At 38.7% G+C, this 24195-nt stretch overlaps 1 protein-coding gene across 2 annotated transcripts in view; it reads left to right on the top strand.

Annotated features, from left to right (window-relative positions):
- Positions 1 to 24195, top strand: part of ADAM23 (ADAM metallopeptidase domain 23) — a gene marked incomplete at both ends in the record, with an annotated part of 161853 nt that overhangs the window by 25778 nt on the left and 111880 nt on the right. For both annotated transcript variants that reach the window (XM_079710762.1, XM_079710763.1), the window contains one exon: positions 18797 to 18873. In XM_079710762.1, coding sequence (XP_079566888.1) covers positions 18797 to 18873 — 77 coding nt within the window. The remainder of the gene's footprint in view (positions 1 to 18796; positions 18874 to 24195) is intronic.

The following is a 24195-nucleotide window of genomic DNA, read 5'->3' as shown; positions in this document are numbered from 1 at the left end:
TGTTGGCAACCTCTATATCTTCTTTGGAGAAATGTCTATTTAGGTCTTCGGCCCATTTTTGGATTTGGTTGGTTGTTTTTTTGATATTGAGCTGCATAAGCTGCTTGTATACTTTGGAGATTAATCCTTTGTCAGTTGCTTCATTTGCAAATATTTTCTCCCATTCTGAGGGTTGTCTTTTCGTCTTGTTTATGGTTTCCTTTGCTGTGCAAAAGCATTTAAGTTTCATTAGGTCCCATTTGTTTATTTTTGTTTTTATTTCCATTTCCCTAGGAGGTGGGTCCAAAAGGATCTTGCTGTGATTTATGTCATAGAGCATTCTGCCTGTGTTTTCCTCTAAGAGTATTATAGTGTCTGGCCTTACATTTAGGTCTTTAATCCATTTTGAGTTTATTTTTGTGAATGGTGTTAGGGAGTGTTCTAATTTCATTCTTTTACATGTAGCTGTCCAGTTTTCCCAGAACCACTTATTGAAGAGGCTGTCTTTTCTCCATTGTATATTCTAACCTCTTTTATCAAAGAAAAGGTGACCATATGTGTGTGGTTTTATCTCTGGGCTTTCTATCCTGTTCCACTGATCTATATTTCTGTTTTTGTGCCATATTGTCTTGATTACTGTAGCTTTGTAGTACAGTCCGAAGTCAGGGAGCCTGATTCCTCCAGTTCTGTTTTTCTTTCTCAAGATTGCTTTGGCTATTTGGGGTCTTTTGTATTTCCACACAAATTGTGAAATTTTTTTGTTCTAGTTCTGTGAAAAACGCCATTGGTAGTATGATAGGGATTGCATTGAATGTGTAGATTGCTTTGGGTAGTGTAGTCATTTTCACAATGTTGACTCTTCCAATCCAAGAACATGGTATAGCTCTCCATCTGTTTGTATCATCTTTAATTTCTTTCATCAATGTATTATAGTTTTCTGCATACAGGTCTTTTGTCCCCTTAGGTAGGTTTATTCCCAGGTATTTTATTCTTTTTGTTGCAATGGTAAATGGGAGTGTTTCCTTAATTTCTCTTTCAGATTTTTCATCACTAGTGTATAGGAATGGAAGAGATTTCTGTGCATTAATTTTGTATCCTGCTACTTTACCAAATTCATTGATTAGCTCTAATAGTTTTCTGGTAGCATCTTTAGGATTCTCTATGTATAGTATCATGTCATCTGCAAACAGTGACAGTTTTACTTCTTCTTTTCCAATTTGGATTCCTTTTATTTCTTTTTCTTCTCTGATGGCTGTGGCTAAAACTTCCAAAACTAGGTTGAATAGTGGACAGCCTTGTCTTGTTCCTGATCTTAGTGGAAATGCTTTCAGTTTTTCACCATTGAGAATGATGTTGGCTCTGGGTTTGTCATATATAGCCTTTATTATGTTGAGGTAAGTTCCCTCTATGCCTATTTTCTGGAGGGTCTTTATCATAAATGGGTGTTGAATTTTGTTGAAAGCTTTTTCTGCATCTATTGAGATGATCATATAGTTTATCTCCTTCAATTTGTTAATATGGTGTATCACATTGATTGATTTGCATATATTGAAGAATCCTTGCATTCCTGGGATAAACCCCACTTGATCATTGTGTATGATCCTTTTAATATGCTGTTGGATTCTGTTGGCTAGTATTTTGTTGAGGATTTTTGCATCTATATTCATCAGTGATATTGGCCTGTAGTTTTCTTTCTTTGTGACACCTTTGTCTGGTTTTGATATCAGGGTGATGGTGGCCTCATAGAATGCGTTTGGGAGTGTTCCTCCCTCTGCTATATTTTGGAAGAGTTTGAGAAGGATAGGTGTTAACTCTTCTCTAAATGTTTGATAGAATTCTCCTGTGAAGCCATCTGGTCCTGGGCTTTTGTTTGTTGGAAGATTTTAAATCACAGTCTCAATTTCAGTTCTTGTAATTGGTCTGTTTATATTTTCTAAGTCTTCCTGGTTCAGTCCTGGAAGGTTGTGCTTTTCTAAGAATTTGTCCATTTCTTCCAGGTTGTCCATTTTATTGGTATACAGTTGCTTGTAGTAATCTCTCATGATCCTTTGTATTTCTGCAGTGTAAGCTGTTAATTCTCCTTTTTCATTTCTAATTCTATTGACGTGAATCTTCTCCCTTATTTTCTTGATGAGTCTGGCTAATGGTTTGTCAATTTTGTTTATCTTCTCAAAGAATGAGCTTTTAGTTTTATTGATCTTTGCTATTGTTTCCTTCATTTCTTTTTCATTTATTTCTTATCTGATATTTATGATTTCTTTCCTTCTGCTAACTTTGGGGGTTTTTTGTTCTTCTTTCTCTAATTGCTTTAAGTGTAAGGTTAGGTTGTTTATTTGAGATGTTTCTTGTTTCCTGAGGCAGGACTGTGTTGCTATAAACTTCCCTCTTAGAACTGTTTTTGCTGCATTCCATAGGTTTTGGGCCATCGTGTTTTCATTGTCATTTTTTTCTAGGTATTTTTTTATTTCCTCTTTGGTTTCTTCAGTGATCTCTTGGTTATTTAGTAGTGTATTGTTTAGCCTCCATGTGTTTGTATTTTTTACAGATTTTTTTCCTGTAATTGATGTCTAGTCTTAAAGCATTGTGGTCGGAAAAGATACTTGATATGATTTCAATTTTCTTAAATTTACCAAGGCTTGCTTTGTGACCCCAAGATATGATCTATCCTGGAGAATGTTCCATGAACACTTGAGAAGAAAGTGTAATCTGCTGTTTTCAGATGGAATGTCCTATAAATATCACTTAAGTCCATCTTGTTTAATGTATCATTTAAAGCTTGTGTTTCCTTATTTATTTTCATTTTGGATGATCTGTCCATTGGTGAAAGTGGTGTTAAAGTCCCCTACTATGATTTTATTACTGTCGATTTTCCTTTTTATGACTGTTAGCATTTGCTTTATGTATTGAGGTGCTCCTATGTTGGGTGCATAAATATTTACAATTGTTATCTCTTCTTCTTGGATTGATCCCTTCATCATTATATAGTGTCCTTCTTTGTCTCTTGTAATAGTCTTTATTTTAAACTCTATTTTCTCTGATATGATAATTGCTACTCCAGCTTTCTTTTGATTTCCATTTGCATGGAATATCACTTTCAGTGATATTCCCCATCCCCTCACTTCAGTCTGTATGTGTCCCTAGGTCTGAAGTGGGTCTCTTATAGACTGCATATGTCCAGATCTTGTTTTTGTATCCATTCAGCCAGTCTGTGTCTTTTGGTGGGAGCATTTAATCCATTTTCATTTAAGGTAGTTATTGATATGTATGTTCCTATTACCATTTTCTTAATTGTTTTGAGTTTGTTATTGTAAGTCTTTTTCCTTCTCTTGTGTTTCCTGCCTAGAGAAGTTCTTTTAGCATTTGTTGTGGAGCTTGTTTGGTCGTGCTGAATTCTCTTAGCTTTTGCTTATCTGTAAATGTTTTAATTTCTCCATCAAATATGAATGAGATCCTTGCTGGCTAGAGTAATCTTGATTGTAGGTTTTTCCCTGTCATCACTTTAAATATGTCCTGCCACTCCCTTCTGGCTTGCAGAGTTTCTGCTGAAAAATCAGCTGTTAACCTTATAGGGATTCCCTTGTATGTTAATTGTTGCTTTTCCCTTGCTGCTTTAAAATTTTTTTCTTTGTATTTAATTTTTGATAGTTTGATTAATACGTGTCTTGGCATGTTTCTCCTTGGACTTATCCTGTATGGGACTCTCTGCGCTTCCTGGACTTGATTGACTATTTCCTTACCCATATTAGGGAAGTTTTCCACTATAATCTCTTCAAACATTTTCTCAGTCCCTTTTTTTCTCTTCTTCTCCTGGGACCCCTATAATTCAAATGTTGGTGCGTTCAGTATTGTCCCAGAGGTCTCTGAGATTGTCCTCAATTCTTTTTATTCTTTTTCCTTTATTGTGCTCTGCAGTAGTTATTTCCACTATTTTATCTTCCAGGTCACTTATCCATTCTTCTGCCTCAGTTATTCTGCTATTGATTCCTTCTAGAGAATTTTTAATTTCATTTACTGTGTTGTTCATCATTGTTTGTTTGCTCTTTAGTACTTCTAGGTCCTTGTTAAACGTTTCTTGTATTTTCTGCATTCTATATCCAAGATTTTGGATCATCTTTACTATCATTACTCTGAATTGTTTTTCAGGTTGACTGACTATTTCCTCTTCATTTGTTTGGTCTGGTGGGTTTTTGCCTCGCTCCTTCATCTTCTGTGTATTTCTGTCTTCTCATTTTGCCTAACTTACTGTGTTTTGGGGTCTCCATTTCGCAAGCTGCAAGTTCATAGTTCCCGGTGTTTTTGGTGTCTGCTGCCAGTGGGTAAGGTTGGTTCAGTGGGTTGTGTAGGCTTCCTGATGGAGGGGACTGGTGCCTGTGTTCTGGTGGATGAGTCTGGCTCTTGTCTTTCTGGTGGGCAGGACCATGACCAGTGGTGTGTTTTTGGGTGTCTGTGAACTTATGATTTTAGGCAGCCTCTCTGCTAATGGGTGGGTTTGTGTTCCTGTCTTGCTAGTTGTTTGCCACAGGGTGTCCAGCACTGTAGCTTGCTGGTCATTGAGTGGAGCTGGATCTTAGTGTGGAGATGGACATCTCTGGGACAGCTTTCACCATTTGATGTTACCTGGGGCTGGGAGGTCTCTGGTGGACCAATGTCCTGAACTTGGCTGTCCCACCTCAGAGACTCAGGCCTGACACTGGCCAGAGCACCAAGACCCTGTCAGCCACATGGCTCAGAAGAAAAGTGAGAAAAAAAAGAAGGAAAGAAAGAATATAAAATGAAGTTATTAAAGTAGAAAAAAATTATTAAAAATAAAAAATAAAAAGAGTAATAAAAAAAGAGAAGGAAACGAGAGCAACCAAACCAAGAAATAAATCCTCCAATGATAACAAGTGCTAAAAACTATACTTAAAAAACACAAAAACCAAAAAACAGAAACCAAAAACAGACAGTCAGAAACCTAGGACAAATGGCAAAAGCAAAGCTATACAGACAAAATCATACAAAGAAGGATACAGATACACACTCACAAAAAGAGCAAAAGGAAAAAAAGAAAAAAAATATGTATATAACAAATTTAAAAAGGAGGAGAGCAACCAAATCAATAAACAAATCTACCAATGATAATAAGCTCTAAATACTAAACTAAGATAAACATAAAACCAGAAACAAATTAGATGCAGAAAGCAAACCCCAAGTCTACAGTTGATCCCAAAGTCCACCGCCTCAGTTTTGGGATGTTTCTTTGTCTATTCATTTATTCCACAGATGCAGGTACATCAAGTTGATTGTGGAGATTTAATCCACTGCTCCTGATGCTGCTGGGAGATATTTCCCTTTCTCTTTGTTTGCACAGCTCCTGGGGTTCAGCTTTGGATTTGGCCCCGCTTCTGCGTGTAGGTCACCTGAGGGTGTCTGTTCCCTGCCCAGACAGGACGGGGTTAAAGGAGAAGCTGATTAGGGGGCTCTGGCTCACTCAGGCCGGTGGGGAGGGAGGGGTACTGAATGCAGGGCGAGCCTGCGGTGACAGAGACTGATATGATGTTTCAACAGCCTGAGGTGCGCCGTGGGTTCTCCCGGGGAAATTGTCCCTGGATCACAGCACCCTGGCAGTGTGGGTTGCACAGCCTCCCGGGAGGGGAGGTGTGGATAGTGACCTGTGCTTGCACACAGGCTTCTTGATGGCTGCAGCAGCAGCCTTAGTGTCTCATGCCTGTCTCTGGGGTCCACGCTGATAGCCGCGGCTCATGCCTGTCTCTGGAGCCCATTTAGATGGTGCTCTGAATCCCCTCTCCTCGTGCACCCCGAAAAAATGGTCTCTTGACTCTTAGGCAGTTCCATACTTTTTCCTGGACTCCTTCCCGGCTAGCTGTCATGCACTAGCACCTTCAGGCTGTTTTCACACAGCCAACCCCAGTCCTCTCCCTGGGATCCTACTGAAGCCGGAGCCTCAGCTCCCAGCCCCCGCCTGCCCCGGTGGGTGAGCAGACAAGCCTCTCGGGTTGGTGAGTGCTGGTCGGCACCGATCCTCTGTGCGGGAATCTCTCCGCTTTGCCCTCCTCATCCCTGTTGCTGCGCTCTCCTCCTTGGCTCCGAAGCTTCCCCCCTGCGCCACCCACAGTCTCCACCCACGAAGGGCCTTCCTAGTGTGTAGAAACTTTTCCTCCTTCACAGCTCCCTCGCAGAGGCGCAGGTCCCATCCCTATTCTTTTATTTCTGTTTTTCCTTTTTTCTTTTGCCCTACCCAGGTACGTGGGGAGTTTCTTGCCTTTGGGAGGTCTGAGGTCTTCTGCCAGCGTTCAATAGGTGTTCTGTAGTGGTTGTTCCACATGTAGATGGATTTCTGATGTATTTGTGGGGAGGAAGGTGATCTCCCCGTTTTACTCTTCCGTCATCTTGAAGGCGCCCCCCAGACTTGAATTCTTTTGGAGAAATTTGTAGTGTATATTATACCTCTTGGGTTGCAAAGTGATATTGTTTTAGTAGAAAATGTTATTGTAAAACCCAGTGAGTGGGTTGCTTTGTACTGACGTCTATAGTCCCCTTCTCTCCCGCCCCCTTTCTCCCCAGTTATCTTAGCTTTCTCATTTAAGCCCAAGTTATTTCAGACAGTAAGTTATCTGCTGAATGATACTTTCCTCGTTAGTTTTTTTACTGGAATTTTTTTGTATCCCCAGCATTTATTCATTTATTCATTCATTCATATGCTCAATCATTTATTTAATCGTCACTCAGTAAATGCTAATGAAAAGATATATCTATATGCTTATATCTAACTGCAAAATCCACATATCTACTTGGATATATAATGTGCATATCAAACTTAATAGGTTTAAAACAGAAGTTCTGGTTTCCCACTGCCACTTTTTCCTCCTGCAGTGTTCCCCATCTCAATACATTGCTCACTCCTTCTGGTTATTTAGGCTAAAAATTCTGGCGATTTCCTTGGTCCCCTTATTTCATTCATAACCAATATCTGATCTGTAAGCAATTCTGTTGACTCTGCTTTCACTGTCTACCCAGAATCTGACCACTTCTCATCAATTCCACTGTTACTACCAAAGTCCAACCCACCATCAACTCCTGCCTGGATTATTGCAACAGTCTCTTAACTGGACTTTCTGCTTTCTCCCTTGGTCCCTCATCTTTAGTCTATTGTCAATGCAACAGCCTGAGTGAACTTTGAAAAATGGAAGGCAGATATGTCACTCTTCAGCTCAAAAACCTCAGTGACTTCCTATTTCATGAAGAGTAAAAGGTAGAGTTCTTACAGTGGCCTACAAGGTCCTATATATTTGACCCCCTGTTGCTTCCCTAACTTCAGTGCCTACGACACTCCCCTTGACTAACTCCACTTGACCCAAACTGGCCTTCTTTCAATTCTTTAGCATACCACGTATGCTCCTGCCTCACAACTTTTGCAACCACTGTTCCCTCTGCCAGGAATTCTCTTTCCCCAGATATCCATGTGGCTTGTTCCTTTACCTCCCAATCTTTGCTCAAATGTCACCTTTTCAAAGAGTTCTTCTCTGTCCACTCTATTTAATATTATCACCTCTTTAGACTATACACTCCCTTTGCCTCTTACTTACTTTATTCCTTTTACCTATAGCATTTATCACCATCCAACTTGCTTTAAATTTATTTGTTGATTCTATTTCTCCCCACTGCCCCTCAATACATACTAAAATGCAAACTCCAGAAAACCAAAGCTTCAGCTTGAAACATGGTAGACACAATAATTATTTGTTGAATGAGTAAATGATTTCATATGTGTTGTAGAAGCCAATGAGGTCGCATATAATCTGAGGAAGTAGATGTATTTCAAAGTACTATTTTTATTTTTGTATGTCTTCAAGGTTCCATCTTATTATAGGTTCTCATTTGGAAATAAAAATGAGATTTAATGAACCTAAAACATTCTGTAGACGTAGTGAGATCTATCGTTTGCTTACTAAAATAGTCAGGATATTCTGCATAGCAGTCAGTATTCTAAATACTAGTTTTAAAAATTGTGTGAATACAGGCTGTGCAGTTGGCATTTTGAAGAATTCTATGGAAGAATTTTTCTAACATGTTAGAAAAAATGAGATCACATCAATATTAGGTTTTCCACATCTAACTTTGAGTAAGGTATGTGTAGTGCACATGATATTTGTTTTGAGTAAAATTATGTTACATGACAGTTGTGAGCCTCTATATCCGGGAACACACTTTAATGGTGTGACTTAGGAAGCCTAACGGCACCTGCATTTTGTAAAATGGGAAAATTTTGTAAAATTTTGTAAAATGGGAAAATCCATTTTTTGGCATGGCCCCCAGTTTGAAAGTTACTCTTTGCATCCAAAAGGGCAGAATGCAACCGATCCATGGTCATAACTAAGATCAGAGCAAAGGACAGAGCCAGACACAGCTGAGAACCGGAAAACACAGAACTCTTTCTAATCCATAGATGTAGACAGAGCTGGGTTCCTGTGGACAAAAGGAGTTTCCACTCCAGTGACACAGAACTTGTGACCCACACCTTGCAGAGGGTAGTTAAGGGAAGCAGAGACCTCTTAGGAATACTGTTGTCAAACGGCTATGTATTTACCATGATTTCATAAGCAGAGCCTGAAACATTTCTTCAAATAGAAATAACAGAGCTGGTCTAGAGATCCCAATACAAATCAGTTCTGGGCAAGAACAGTGTTAGATCCACCAGTGCAGATCAATAGAATCAAGGTAACTCAAGAGAAGAGAGATCTGGCCTGGACAGGTCTGCTTAACCTCCCTTGGTTATACATTTCCAGTTGTTTTGTAATGAGGGAGATCCGGAAATTAATATTTGAATTTACTCTATGTCATTTATGGTTTGCTGTATGTAGCAATGCTTAAGTGAACTGTGTAATTACTGTATCATAGTTCTCATTTTGTATTTCAGACTCATTCGTTCTTAACTAATCTGTATGTGGTCATCATAAAGATCCAAGTGAAAGAACCTTCTTTTGCTCTAGATAGATATTTGAGTTGACTTGAGTCCACTGGGCTGTTGTACGTAGCATTCCAAGGACCAGAGTGGGCAGGCCAAGAAAGTAGGGCTCATCATGGAGAGCTGCCTCTCAAAGGCTTTTTCCTTTCAGGAAAGTATTAAGGTTAGATAAGCAAATTAAAAAAACCTGTCGGGTAATGAGTCAAAGCCATTAAGCATGGAGCTTGATGTTTTTTGTTTTCCAAATCTTATACCCTACTTCTGTTCTTTTATTTAAATTATTTAGTGGGTGTTCAATAATTCTGGCTAGAAAGAGAGAATTTGTTCTTGCTTATGATGAAAGTGTCTGCAGTGAGAGATGTACTCCTTGGAGATGCACAGTTTGGTGATGTAGAAACTGATGAGGAAAAAGAACAAGGTGAATCACACCTCAGCTACTAGATTAGTGCATCAAATTAAATGTTACTATTCAGGAAAGACAGCAGAAAAAACCGCTTCCATGGTAACTGTTGTCAGAATTGTATTTTTACTCATCTTTCAGAAAATATATGAAAGCCAAATAATACAGCTCTAGTGATACTTGTAATGATTTACTCATTTTCAAATAGCAAGAGCTCTGAAGGCTTGATTTCATCTCTCTCTTGAGATGGCATTGTCAGTTTAATATCCAGCCAACGTTAATCACTGAGGGTGAATGTATAGAAGACAGTTCATATAAATGTCCAAAGATGGTTTATCAGTGAAAGTGTATTGTTACAAAGTTCTCCTGGGTTGCCGAATGATCACTAAGGAAGATCTTAGTGTGACTCCCTCCCCCACCCTCAATAATATTAGATGTAGCTTCTCTTCTTTGGCTGGTCATGAGGAATTTTACAAATACATTTTCAGTAGAGAGAACTCATGATTTATTCACTGGACTATCTGTTTGGATTATCAGTGCCTATCTTCTCTCTTTCTCTTCAGTGTCTATCTTTTGTCTGTATCAGACTTGGAGAGCACTTCAAACTGAGGGGTAGGTAAGAAAAGGGAGGAAGATGAAATTGGATTCTCTTTATAACTGGTTTATTTAGAAAAGAGCTCTCGTAAAAGATTTGGTCAGAAATTGGAATTCAACCTGCTATCCTTTTTTCTGTATTATCAGATTGGATAATTGAATGTTGGCTTGATTTCTTTCAGAGCAGACGTTCTATCTTTCTTGGCTAGGCCGGCACAGAGAACAAGGTCATACAGTGACCTGCTTCCTTCACTGGGTGATGCTGATCTGCTGTGACCTGTGAGAAGACTCTGCTTTGCTGATGTTTTGGTGTTTTTTTCTGTAATATCCATCTAGGCTAGGACTTCAGCTTCCTACTTTCAGGTTAAAAGATAGATTAATTAACAAAATACCTTAGTATTTGTTGGACTTGTATGTGTTCACATGACTTACTGACCTTGTGCAATGCTTATTTTGTAATAAATTACCATGTGTTAATTCTCACAATTAAATCCTACAATCCAAACTATAGTTTAACTCTCCAGAGTGGAAGACTTCCTGTCTTTTACTTTAAAGGCATGTTTCTTAAGTCTCTATTTGTTAGCAAACACTTGGAAACACTTTGAAATTTCATCCTATTAATTCAGTCCTAGAGCTATCTGAATTCTATCTTTAAATGCTGAGAAAGACCTCTCCAGCAAGCTTTTCTTAGCTCTCTCTAGCCCTCAGCATTCTCATTCCTCATATTTAAATATACTTGCTACCCATACTGTACACTCGTTCATATTAAATTGAGTAGTCAATCATGGTTAAATAATATGTGACATCTTTACAAATAATATTTACTATTATCATTTAATTGAAGTATTGTATTTCTCTTTGGTTTCTCATTTCATTTCCCTAACCAGATTATAAACTTTTTGATCTAAATACTAATTCTTCTATATCTGTATACCTGCCACAGTATCTCACCCAAGGTAGGGATTCAATGCAAGTTTGTTAATGGGTTAACCAAACCAATGCAAGTTTGTTAATCCTGTGAAATGGAACATGCTAGAGGTAAACATGATGATATTCTCTCCCACGAGCTACCTATTTAAATGTATCTTGGGAAGAACATTGAACAAATTACTTTGCAAAATTGCCTTCATGTAACATTTGCAGCTGTTCCACTTCTCAGGAAAATGATTCATATTGTTTTAAAGACACGACAACTTGAACAAGGTCAAAGCATAATCCTAATGGTATTTAGCAATGCAAATATAAAATTTGCAAATTTTGCAGTCTAAATGCACATTGGATTTTCTAGGAGGTGCCCCGCTATATTGGGAGGGAGTTTTTAAGGTAGAGCTTGACTGATAACCTTTCCAAAACATTAATATAGTTTTTCTTCTTCTGTTTTTCTCTTCCTCCTTTTACTTTACCTGCTCCTTTCTAAATTACTGAGCTCTTTCTATGTGGCCAACCTTTTCTAGGAACTTTTTGTTACATTGTTATATAATTTAATCATCACATACATCCTGTTGGTAAGCTATTATTATTTATATTTTAATGACCAGGAAACATTGAGGTTTGGAGGTTTAAGGACTTCTGGCATGAACATGGCACTTTTTCTCACTGAGCCTCATCTTTCTTTCTTTGATGTGTGACCTTGTATAAAAATATCATTTAACCTCTCTGTGCCTTTTAAAAATGTTTTTCTTCTATAAGAGGATAATAAAAAAGTCTGCCCTACTAGCTTTATGTTATTCTAGATAATTGGGATAAAACACAAGAAATATAGGGCATTATTATTTTTATTATATATGAGTCTTGATCACATTGGTGATCACCAATATGCAAACTTAGAATAAGGGATTAGAACTAGATTATAATTTTAAATGTCCTATTGATATTTTCTTTTGCTCTTTAAGACTCCTAAAACATATTCCCATATTTGAGTTTTTGCATTACACAGAAAAAAGATCCACAAGCTGGACTTTTATGTTTCTCTAGCTGTGGGATAGACCCAGACTGGTCATGTACAGAAAAGCCTGTATGAGCAAAGAAAGTAACATATTTTCTCATTTATTTATTTATTTATTTTTGCTTATAAATCTCAGTTACATGGCTTTATTCAATAGAATATTAGATCAGTTCAGTTCTCAAGTTGTGATTTTATAAGACTTATGAGAAAATCTGTTGATAGTGAGAGTGCTTGACATTTTCTTTTACATTTTGCTCCTTTCTCACTTCTTCTTCTTTTTTTAAAAAATATTGGCATATAGTTGATTTACAATGTTGTGTTAGCTTCAGGTGTACAACAAAGTGATTCAGTTATGCATATACATATATCTATTCTTAAGAAAGTGATGTATTTTCCTCAAACTGATTTCATTTTAAACTTGGCAGGATTCTGTGTCTCCTGTTTTTCTATGAAGAGAAAAACATAATATGCAACCAAGATTGATGCAAGACTCCCTGCTGAAGGAACTCAACCCGTTCTTTCTTCAGCAACTCAACCTGTTACAACAAAGCATGCTTCTAGTATCTGATTAGCTGGTTCTCTTCCTTCCTTCTTAGTTGGGGAATTTCCAAAGCTGTCTTCTCTGAAATACCATAAAATGTCCTGGAACTCAAAAGAAGAAAGTCTTTGAAATTCTATGAACTTTTCCACTGTATTTGAAGAAAGAAGTGTGGAAACTCTTGAAGGATCTAGATCTATTGAAAAATCATTGAGAGTAGGGGAAAAAATCATGAGCAAAAAGATAAAGGGAGGGAAAAAATTTTCCTGAAAATGTTATAGTTTATTCACGTGTGCGCACACACACACACCATATATGTTTGATATTTTAATGAACATAGAATAAACAATATTATCATAGCAATAAGGGAAATAAAAACAAGAAAAGGGACTTTCCATATATATGGACATATTTTTCTGTCTTTAAGTAAAAACATTGTGTATTTCATCATTTTATTGAGAATCTTTTAAAGTGTACAATACACCCTCCTGACTTCTTATATAGAGGACCCTCACTGTCATTGTGCACTTTCTAAGGAGGCAATGCTGGAAAGAATACTAAACCAGGAGTCCTTGCCCTGGGTTCCAGCTCATTCTTCTACTCACCAGCCATGAGACTGTCCTGATCATTTTCCTCATTTTCCCTCTTTGGTCTCAGCTTCTTCATGTGCAAAATTCAGACAAGATTTAGAAATATATTCTGCCGAGGTGCAACCCACTTCCAGCTCCCTGTCTGTGAGCCAATATTGTTCTGCATTTCCTCCAATTAACTCTGATGATGTAAAAAGATTAAAATGCATCCCCCATGGCAGAATGGCACCTTGAAATTTTAACATCTGTGACTCCATAGTTCTGTGATTTCCTTCTAATTATGTGGGCCAAATTTGGTTAAGTGGGGAAAATTATCTGATTTTTCTGACAAAAATAAGAAGAAAGAAAATTTTTTCTGCATTAAGATGTACTTTATAATGTGATGAATATAATAATTACTTGATGGACATATTAATATTTTGCATATCTTTCTGTGATATATATATTAGGGAACCTTATTTCCCAAAGTGATTGCCAAAAAAAAAAAAAAAAAAGGGACTTCCCTGGTGGCGCAGTGGTTAAGAATCCACCTGCCAGTGCGGGGGACAAGGGTTAGATCCCTGGTCCAGGAAGATCCCACATGCCACGGAGCAACTAAGCCAGTGCGCCACAACTGCTGAGCCTACACTCTAGAGCCTGCGAGCCACAACTACTTAGCCCGCATGCCACAACTACTGAAGCCCATTCACCTACAGCCCATGCTCCTCAATGAAGAGTAGCCCCCGCAATGAGAAGCCTGCGCACTGCAACAAAGAGTAACCCCCGCTAGCTGCAACTAGAGAAAGCCTGCACACAGCAACAAAGACCCAATGCAGCCAAAAAAACAAGAAAAAATTTACCTACAATCTCATTATTAATCAACTCTTTACCTGTTTTACGTTTTCCATGATCCCTTCTGGCAGAGAAGACAGTTTTATTAATCTGGCTTCTAACTCTAATTATAGCATTTTTCTCTCTCAAGCACCTTCTTTCCTAGAAGCCCGTAGCTCTCCTCTTTAGGAAGCAGAGCTTATATCATCCTCCTGGTGTCTGCTCAGGCTTGCTTGATACCTTCCAGGTCTTCTGCTCTCTGTAAAGCATTTTCTTGTCTTATTGCTATGCCACTCTGGATATGTTTCCTTTGTTACGTAAATGAGTGTCTCCCTAAATAAACTGAATATATCTTAAGAGCAGGGAAACTTCTTCTAAATTTTCCTCTGTTACCCGAACTATGTACCTTATAGAGCATAGTAAAGTAAAATACATGCTCAGTGGATGTTGTGATTGATAGTAGACATCTCAATTCAAGTTGCTCATTTTCTACTGAAATATGAAATTCAGTCTTGTAATATTTTCTGAATTCTGAGAAAGTGTAAACTGTTCATTTCCCATATTCAGTTATGCACACACTCTGTAGAATTTACAACTCCTTACAAGTAGTAAAGAATACTAATTGAATACTTCTTATGTATTCATTTTTGCATGAAAACATATATCCTGAAAATACCTGCTTTTTATTTCCATAAGTAAATAGTCATCTTTTCCTCTTGTTTTCATGTCCATATTAATGTTAACTATTCTAGACTATAAGTCCCAAGAAAACATAACTGTGTCTTTCAGCTTATATAATGTACCTTACCCAAAGCCGAGCATTTATGATTGCTTAGTAGCATAACATTGCTGGATAAGATGCAAGGCCAAACTTAGGTGAAGAACCTAAAAGTCTTCTAAAGTTATTTAATATGATACCATGAGGTAAAAAACCAGAAAAACAGAAGCACACTGTTAGGATGTATAAATTGTTCTTCAGTGAAGGAGGTTTGTGTATGTAATTGAGTTTAGTTGTTTCTGTTTATAGAGCTCCTGTAATTTCCCTGTGCCAGATCCTGAGTCAAAAGAAAAATCTCAAAGTGCTTAGGCAACAGCTGTTCTCAGTCTTTCAGGGTGGTAATTCTGAGCCCAGGGTGGTGCTTATTCTTGTCGTGAAATGACGCTCTTTGGCTTTAAAACCCTGCATTCTTCCACAGTGCTATTACAGTGACAGGTCTTGTAAAAACATGTGTTAATCTTTAAGTCTGTTTAGCAGATATCCCAATGGAGAAAATAGCCCATTATGACCTTGCATGTGGTTCATGAACTCTTCTCTGAAGTATGCCTGTGATTTTGTATCATTGAACACATTCCTAAATCTTGCTGTGCAGGTCCTTCTTTGTAAAAGAAGAGCAATACTCTTTGAGGTAGTCTTTGTGTTTTCAGTGGGTTTCAGTGGTGCTGGTCAGTTAGTCAACTCTAAAATATTTAATAAACCATAAGTGAGATGGCTGTATATTATAAAAACTTTCTACCCATCCCAGCCATTCTTCTAATTTTTCTACCATTTGGAAGAAGTGGGTTAATATGAAATAAAAACAAATAATATCAAAAAATGTAATTTGTAAAACAATAATGATAAGGACTCATTTTACCTGATTTGAAAACATATTTAAAATTGACAATTATCAAAGCTATATGCGTGGTATTTTGTTAAAGAAAAACGGATCAGTTGATATGGAATAACATAGAGATACCAGAAGTTAAAACTTACTTTAATCATTTCTAGGACAGAATGGAAATAACAGAATGATAGGGAAAAGTAGCATTTGTCAGGTATTTATTTTGGTCTAGAGAAGAATCTGTACTCTGTGTACAAATGCAGAATATATAGCAAAGGAAAGAGAAACAGAATGTAAGAAAAATAACATACATCACTGGATTGAAATTACTTAAAATGGATACAGATATTTTAGATGAATATACTAATTCCATTTGCTAACTATGCAAGGAAGATGAATGTTTAAGGAAATCTTAAATCATTTTATAGGAAAATATGCTGCCTCTCAGCATTAAAGTGAATTCAAATGTTAAAACAGTCTTCCCGATAAAGGTAACAGAATCAGATTTTTTTTTTCCTGTGGAGAAACAAGAATGCTGTTGATGACATTGCACTAATTGTTTCAGCTGTTGTGGAAAGTAATCTGTCAATATGTTTGAATCATAGTGTTGGTATTGATGATGATGATGACGACGACATATGTCAGACACTGTGCTGAGTAAGTGGGGGACATTTAAAGGAAAGCTCTGTGTCTTGGCCACATGTGTGTATATGTGAGCAGACACGTCATTGATCACATCACACAAAGCCCCACAGTCTCCTGCCCACATTTTCAGATTCATTGTTTGACATTTCCTCCAAAAGCCATTTTTCTACAGGCCATATTCATTAAAAAAATTTTTTATGTTTGTTTTCCATATTCATTTTTTACTCTGTTTTTTACAGATGTTTCCTCCCAGGGCCTGAATGTCTTTTCTTCTCTTGGCAGGAAGATTCTTACTCATTTAAAAAAATTTTGTTCAAACTGCACCTTGTCACTGAAGCCTTTGTCCCTGTGGCCCCTTAGGCACACGGAGGATGGCAGCCCTGCCTGCTTCTCTGGAGACTGCCGCTTCCTTGAGCATGGGGCTGTGTCCCAGTCATCTTTCTACACAGGGTGGGACTCAACACGTGTGTGTGGAAGGAGTAAATAAAATAAGCAAAGGAAAATCCCAGTATTAATATTATTTGCCAGTCCTTTCATTGAATTCTGTTAAACTGAAGCTTGTCACATTGACTCGGTATAAACTTATTTAACAACGATCAAATTGTCTGAGCAATTTCTTTAAAATGGAGTAGGCAATTACTACTGAGCTACGTTATTTTGCAACAGGGTTTTCTTGGGGTTTGTACTTGTCTCACTGCTTATTTGCTGTAAAATGAGCCTTTTGCTGGGAGGTTCTTTACATCAATGACAGACATACAGAGATTTGCCTAAATTTGAATTCAAAACACTTTTCTTTGGAATATTCATTTGGAAGTTTTGCTTCATTTGTTTTGCTAAGTCATAATTTATGTGTAGTTTTTTGTTTTATGTGTAGTTACTCTTTTTACCACAATATATTCTTGTTTATAAAGATGCTCAAAGAAGTACATTTATCACCTCTTTTAGGTCAGGGTGCCATTAATGAACTCTTCTCTACTATTTAATATTCTTAAGAGAAATATGCCTAAGGATCTATCTTATTCTCAGGAAGTAAGGTTTTTTTTTTTTTTAAACTTTTGGGACCCAGAGATGAAAAATTTCCCCTTGTACAAATTATTCATCAAATAAAAATTTTCATGCAAAAATTAATGCTTTAAGACACAGAATGAATTTAGATTAAAGACTGTGATATTTATAGTAGATAAATAGAGGTTCTGCTACAGATGACAGAGACCATACCTGACAAGACAGAAATTTCTTTCTCTCTCAAGGAGTTGTCTGAATATAGGAAGCTCAGATCAAGGATAATGACCCTGTTCTACTAATACATGGTTGTTTGGGGCAGACATGGCGTCCCGTGGTGTTAGGGATTGAGGTGCCTTCTCTCTCATTGCTCTGTATTTAAAATTTAATATGTTAATTTCCTTTTAATTTTATTTATTTATTACAGAGTGACTATCTGATCAGCAGTTATGCTTGACAAGAAGTAGAAATCATGGTTTATTTATAGTATTTTATAGGTTTGGCATGGTAAAAGAGTCTTGACAATAAATACTTGGTTAATTAATTGAAAGTTCATGTATTTGGGGGAAGGGTTGTTAATGTACAACTGTTCACAAGACCCTTGTGGTATGAGTTGTGGAGCAAACTGTCCAGGGTGGGAAGCGATCATACATCATTGTGGAGGGAGGGACAAATGCAGTGCTCCTGAAGTCCTGAGATCGTTCCCAGCAGGCGTGTGAAGGAAGCTTCCTGGAAAGTAATGGCGTTGGGCTGCCCTTGAAGGAGGAGTAGGATGTGGATAATGCGAAGTGGAGGAGAAAGGCAAAGAGGAGCACGGGGTGGCATTGAGGGAAGGGGGAGTGGAAGGTGTTTGGTTGCCATGCATGTAGCACTTCACACACGACACCCCCTGTACCTTAGGAATGAGGTCTGGAGGAAGGCGGTTTGTGTGTGTGTAGGGGTAGGTGTTGCATGTATCCTTGTCCTTTTCTTTTTTCTTTCCTGATTGGGTGACAAAAGAGAGTTTTATCTTGGATAATACTTTAACACAACTTCATTGATTTGTTAATTTACGTTATGCAAGACGCTTCTGTGAGCTATACCACTCTTTAATACCTAGAACACGTGATTCATGTTTAGATGAGATTATCTTTGTATTTGGATTAAATCACAACGAGGACAGTATTTGTAAATGTGTGACTTTCAAAGGGGGATATAAACTCTTGTTATCCACGAAGGGCCTGGTTTGAAGTGCTTTCTGAAGTTAATAGGTTGTGCTATCCCATTTTACCGGCACATTCTGCTGATACATCATTTAGAGAAAGTTCCAATACCTGATGAAGAGCAGAGCGCTGACATGAGTTTTCACTTAGGTGTGCAGAAAGAATCGGTTAGCTTTGTGCACAGAATAGGCTGAAATCAAGCTTTAATTAGTCAGACTTCTGCATAATTCATCACGGTCCCTTTGAAAGTCCAGTTGAATCTGCTCTTAATCTTTGTCACGATGGGTCCCTTTTAAAGGACTTTTATTAGTTCCTTGCTGCACAGATATTTAGATCTTCTAAGTAAGGCCATGACAATGCACCTAATCTCTTCTTAAAGAAATGAATTGTTACATAAGGATCCATAAAGAAATGAATCAGTCCATGAAATTTTCTTCTTATTAAATATCATTCTTGATATCAATATAATCAGCTTTAAAGATAGGAAAGTAAGCTAAGGTTCTTTCTGTCTTTTTGAATCCATAGGCTGTCCATCTGGCCCAGGCAAGCTTCCAGATTGAAGCCTTCGGCTCCAAATTCATTCTTGACCTCACACTGAACAAGTAAGTATTTAGTTATGATCCTGTTAAGAAGTAAGTGCAGTAAAACTCTACTTCATGGTAATATTTTAGTCAAAATAATGTCTGTTGTTGAAGCAACTGATATTTTCTAGCTGATTATATGTCATATAGCACTTAAAGAAAAATATAAAATTCTGAAGTTAATTCTTTTAATAATAATAATGTCTTTTTATTTCTGAAAAAAGAGGCATTTAGCATTTAATTTGTTAAAAATCTCAAATACCGTACTTAGATATTGTGATTTTAAATGGAACAAATATTTAAAGTAATGCTAGTTAATTAAGTGCTAACTATAATCTTTACAATATATAGCAAGTATGATAAATTACTGACTCAAGTATAGTTAGACTTCAGTCTAGAAATTCCACTTTACCTTTCAGTATGCAATTCACATGACTTCTGTATGAAGAACAGAAGGACAGAAGAAAATGATGACTTGCAAATACCTATTTTGAGAAGGTTCTTTGCTTCGTAATTTGCTCTAATACAGTTTCTTAGAAATTTTGGTCCTGATGAAGATTTACCCGATTTTTCTCTGAGCATGTGTTTATGTTGATATTTAAATGCTATTTCCCAAGTTGGAACCAATTGCACAGATGTCTTTGTACAAAGCACGAACAAGAGCTGTTGCCTTAAGCAGGGTTCTTCAGCCTCGAATTGAGCCAGCAGTGAGCCTTTCTTTGGTGAAAGAGCTTTCCTGCATGGTTTTCTTTAGTTTAAGAAGCTCCAGTCAATATTTTAAACTCTCATCAGTATTTTGACCAAGACTGCATTTTTGCCAGAAAAATACCACGTAATGCTATCAGACACTATAATGTGGGTGACCACAGTCAATATCTGAGAAATTGCAGAAGACTATAAAGAACAACTATTAAATTTCTTGTGTGCCAAATTCTGTGAGCTCTGCAGAAAAAAAGATGCAGGGTCAGCTTGGGTGCTCCTTGCTCAAGTGTAATTGCAGCTTTAAGTCAGAATGAATCAGCAGAACTCAGAATTTCCTGTGTTGAAGATAGTGCAGGTTTTCCTCTTTGAGTCTGCTGAGCATTGGTTGAGTTCCTTTTCACCATGCTGGGTCAGCACTGTGCCTGCGAAAGGGTCATATGGGGACATCCAGGGTACTTAGAGGTCTGGAGACACATCAGAAAATTATTTACCACTAATATTTAACATACAGAGGAATCAAATTGAGCACCTACTATGAACAGTCCCTGCCTTAAGGAGCTTATAGTCTACTTGGGAGAGGTTAATAGATAAACATATAATTTTAGAGCAGTGTGAAATTGGTTGTGCTGGAGATAAACATGGAATGCTATGGTAGCACTAGAGAGAGGAAGCTCTCCAGGCTGGAGGAGTGTGAAAAGGCATCTTAGGAAAGGTGATGCTTGAGCTAAATCTTGGAGGGCAAGTGCTAGTGAGGAAGGGAAGTGTTGGGGATGGATGGGCGAGAGAGGGAGAGAGAGAGAGAGAGAGAGAGAGAGAATGGAGAATTGTGTTCTAGGCAGAGGAGAGAGTGCGTGCTAAGGAGGCGGGCCATGTAGCAGTGTGACATGTTAAAGGGAGCATGAGTCTTTTGTTGAATTTCTTGGTAAATTACAAGGTTGAGGGAGGTGAGTCAGAAGAGGTAGGCCCAGGGACAGCTCAACTCATGCAAGATATTGTATGTCATGCTCAGTGCTGGGCTATTACCCGCTAGACTGTGAAAAATGAAGTAAGCAGATAAACAGAAGTTCTGTTCTCAGGAAGTGCTAAAAGGCATGGAGAGGGAATGCTTTTAAGAAGTCTTTGATTGACAAAAATCATTAGGATTGCTTTGATGTGGGTGACAAGACAGAAAGAAGAGTTAAAGTTAACAGGTACCTTGATTGCATAGCTGGGTGGAAGGTGGTATCCAGGTGAAATGGGCAGCACAGGGAAAAAACAGGTTAAATGGTGAAGAGAAAAGAATGTGAAATCAGAGTAGACATAATTGATTTGAGGGGCTTTGGGACATACATGAAGCCATGTCTAGGCAGTAAGTGGATATAACCGTCTAAAGCTCAGGGAAGAGGTGGGGGTTAGAGATAGTAGAGTTGAAAGTAGTTTCCATATGAATGTTAATGACAAACGTGGTTGTGAATGAGACCATGTTCATTCAGGAAGGGTGGGTAAAATAAGGAGAGCATAAGCTGGGAAGATTGTTAAAGGTTGAGGAGAGAAAGAGGAGCCAATGAAGGGACAGAGAATGAGTGATCAGAGTAGTGGGAGGAGAATCAAGAGCATGATTGAATAGAGAGTTTCAAAACAGAAAGTTGTGATATGTAACCTCACATGCAGTAGAATGATCTAGTGAGATAATGGGCAAAGATTGCCTTTGTATTTACCTATTAAGTAATCACTGATGGTCTGAAGGCAGCAGTTTCCATAAAGTTTGGGGCAGAAACCAGGTTACAGTGGGCTGGGAGTGATTGAGAGGAGATGGTTTGGAGACAGCATTGCTCATTGGGTAAGTTTGGGTGAGAAGGAAAGAGAGCTAGAGTAGTAGCCAGAAGAAGACATTGGGGTCTAGGAAGGGGTTTTTAGGGATAACAGAGCAAGTGTTAGGCTGACAAATGGAGATGTTAAGAGTGAGAGATGAAGATACAGAAGAGAGGAGATAATTTATGGAGCAAGATCTGAGTGAAGATAGAAGGGAGTGAGAGCAAGAACACAAGGGCAACTTAGTTTTGAACCAAGAGAGACAGTTCATTCCTAACTTGTATAAAGGTATTAGGGCATATGCAGGTAGAGATAAGCTTGCAGGAGAAGGGATGGAGTTCAGTGCATCTCTGAAGATTTCTTTCTTCTTGGAGACAGCATCATCTACCATTGGGATGGAGAAGGAGGGTGGGTTGGGCTTGAGGAAAATGATGAAAGTTTAGGCTAACACGGAGAGAAATGGGTGAGGAAGCTCACCAAGGTCATTTTAAAGAATTTATGAGCAATCTTCATTAGAAGTCATATGTTATGTGTTGGTCTTTGTGTCATTGTACCTGATGGTGTTTTATTTTATTTTTCTAACCTGGAGTGCTCAGTAACTCCTTCACTGCACTGTGTGGGGGAGGAAGGTAGATTGTAGTGTGGATGTTTTGTGGTTCATGTTTTCTGGTGGTGACGCAGAGGAAGAGCAGTGGAGACAGAGCTCTTTGAATACTGGTGAATAACTAGGGTAGTTTGCTATCAGGATCCAGTTTGGGTAAGAATGGAGATGAGGTCAAGAGGACCAGGAAAAAATGGAGGTCTCTGTAGGGACAAGTAAATGCAGTGAGAGGGAGACCATGAGGCCTATAATCACATGGTATCTCCCCTGTTCAGAGTCCCGAGCCTTCTGAGCGCAGCGTGTGTGTGCAATGCTCACGTGACCTCCAGAGACAAAGGAATTGAGTAAGAGTGTGCCAAGTGTTGGCCAGGGTGGGTCTCTACTTTAAATAACTTTCGCTGGCTGTGATTCACTGACTTTTAATGGTGCTCCATTAGAATGAACGTAAAGAGTCAAGAGAATTTTTAAAATCAGTCATGGAGAAAGAGCTTCTGAGCAAAGAGGAATCTCATTTCCACCAAAGGGTGGTCGTTGCCACACTATTTACAACAATTTTAAATTGTTAAGGTGAGGAAGGGCAAAAGGTGTATGATAGGTATAGGAGCTCAGTGAAGGAGAGAAAGCATTAAGGTGTTAACATAAGCTAATCCAAGTGGTATCCGCAGAACCTAAATGGTTAATGACCTCACCAGGGCTGGACTGCCAGCTTGTGAAGACTACCCTGATGTGAGTTCCCGGGAGGAGAGCTTTCTAAGTCTGTGCTTTCATGGATTGAACAAGTGAGGCCTTGGCTTGCTGAGGCATCTCATGGCAGATGTGCGTGTTTTAATTTAGCTGACAAATATTGAGTGAGCATCTGCTCTATGCCTGCAATTGCTGTAGGTGCTGATGCTGCTGAGAGTGAAATAGACAAGGTCGCTGTCTCCCCTCATGGAGCTTTGTTCCAGGGGAAGACAGACAGTGAACCACTAAATAAAGATGAGTACATTGAAAAACATATAGCTGGGCTACGTGAGGGAAAGAGACTTCAGCTGGGAGTGGCCAGTGTGGTTTAGATGTCACAGAAGCCAGAAGGTCTGTCTGAGGAGGGCCACTGAGCTGAGACCTGATCATCCAAGATGAGACACCACATGAGGCTGGAAGGTGAGAAGGTTCCACTCAGCTGGGACTGTGAGACAGCAAGTGCTGAGGAGAATGTGGAAAGTTCAAGAAGGACCGAGGCTGGTGTGACTGGAGTGCAGCTGGGGGCAGGGGGTGGTGGGAGACTGAGGAGATGAGGTCAGAGGGGAAGCCACGTAGCCAGACCGTGAAGGGCCGTTGTCCACGGGGAGGCATTTGGGTAGGATGCCACTGGAGGGCAGGAAGCATGGGCATCACACCATTCGGTTTACATTTTTTTAGCCCCAAAAGTCCTAGTTGTGGCTTCAAAGGATCTTTTGTCATACTCCTTTCAGGATACTCCCCTTTTCAATTTTGTTTTGTTTTTTCTCTAGAATGACCATTGTTCCAAGTTACGTAAGGTTTAAAAAGGATTACTAGATTAACAATTCTGTTTCTTTTTTGGCTGTACCCCGTGGCATGTGGGATCTCCAGGGATCGAACCCATGCCCTCTGCAGTGGAAGCACAGATCCTTAAACACTGGACCGCCAGGGAAGTCCCCAGCAATTCTTTTTTTTTTTTTTCTTCAGTACACGGGCCTCTCACTGTTGTGGCCTCTCCCGTTGCGGAGCACAGGCTCCGGACACGCAGGCTCAGCGGCCATGGCTCACGGGCCCAGCCGCTCCGCGGCATGTGGGATCTTCCCGGACCGGGGCACGAACCCGTGTCCCCTGCATCGGCAGGTGGACTCTCAACCACTGCACCACCAGGGAAGCCCATCCCCAGCAATTCTTAATGTGTATAGTTGATCCTTGGAAGTCCTCAGGGAGTCTGAAGATTGTCTCTCTGATATGTGTGATTGGAATTATGCCATATTACCTATAGTTAAATTTGCTGGTGTCTTCAGCAAATGTTAATTGGGAATAATTGTGATCAGAGTTACATAATGGTTGAGAGCATAGGTTCTGGAGTCAAACAGACCTGGGTTTGAATCTGGAGGCTGTCATTTGCTAGCTGTGTGACCTTGGGCAAATTTCTTAACTTCTTTTTTAGTAATAGTTTGAGATACAATTCACACACCATGAAATTCACTCCTTTAAAGTGTTCCGTTCAATGGTTTTTATTATATTCACAGAGTTGTGCAGTTATT

Source organism: Hyperoodon ampullatus, assembly GCF_949752795.1.
Source record: "Hyperoodon ampullatus genome assembly, chromosome: 8".
NCBI lineage: Eukaryota > Metazoa > Chordata > Mammalia > Artiodactyla > Ziphiidae > Hyperoodon > Hyperoodon ampullatus.
Note: the sequence above shows the minus strand (reverse complement) of the source record. Positions and strands in the feature narration are given on the sequence as shown.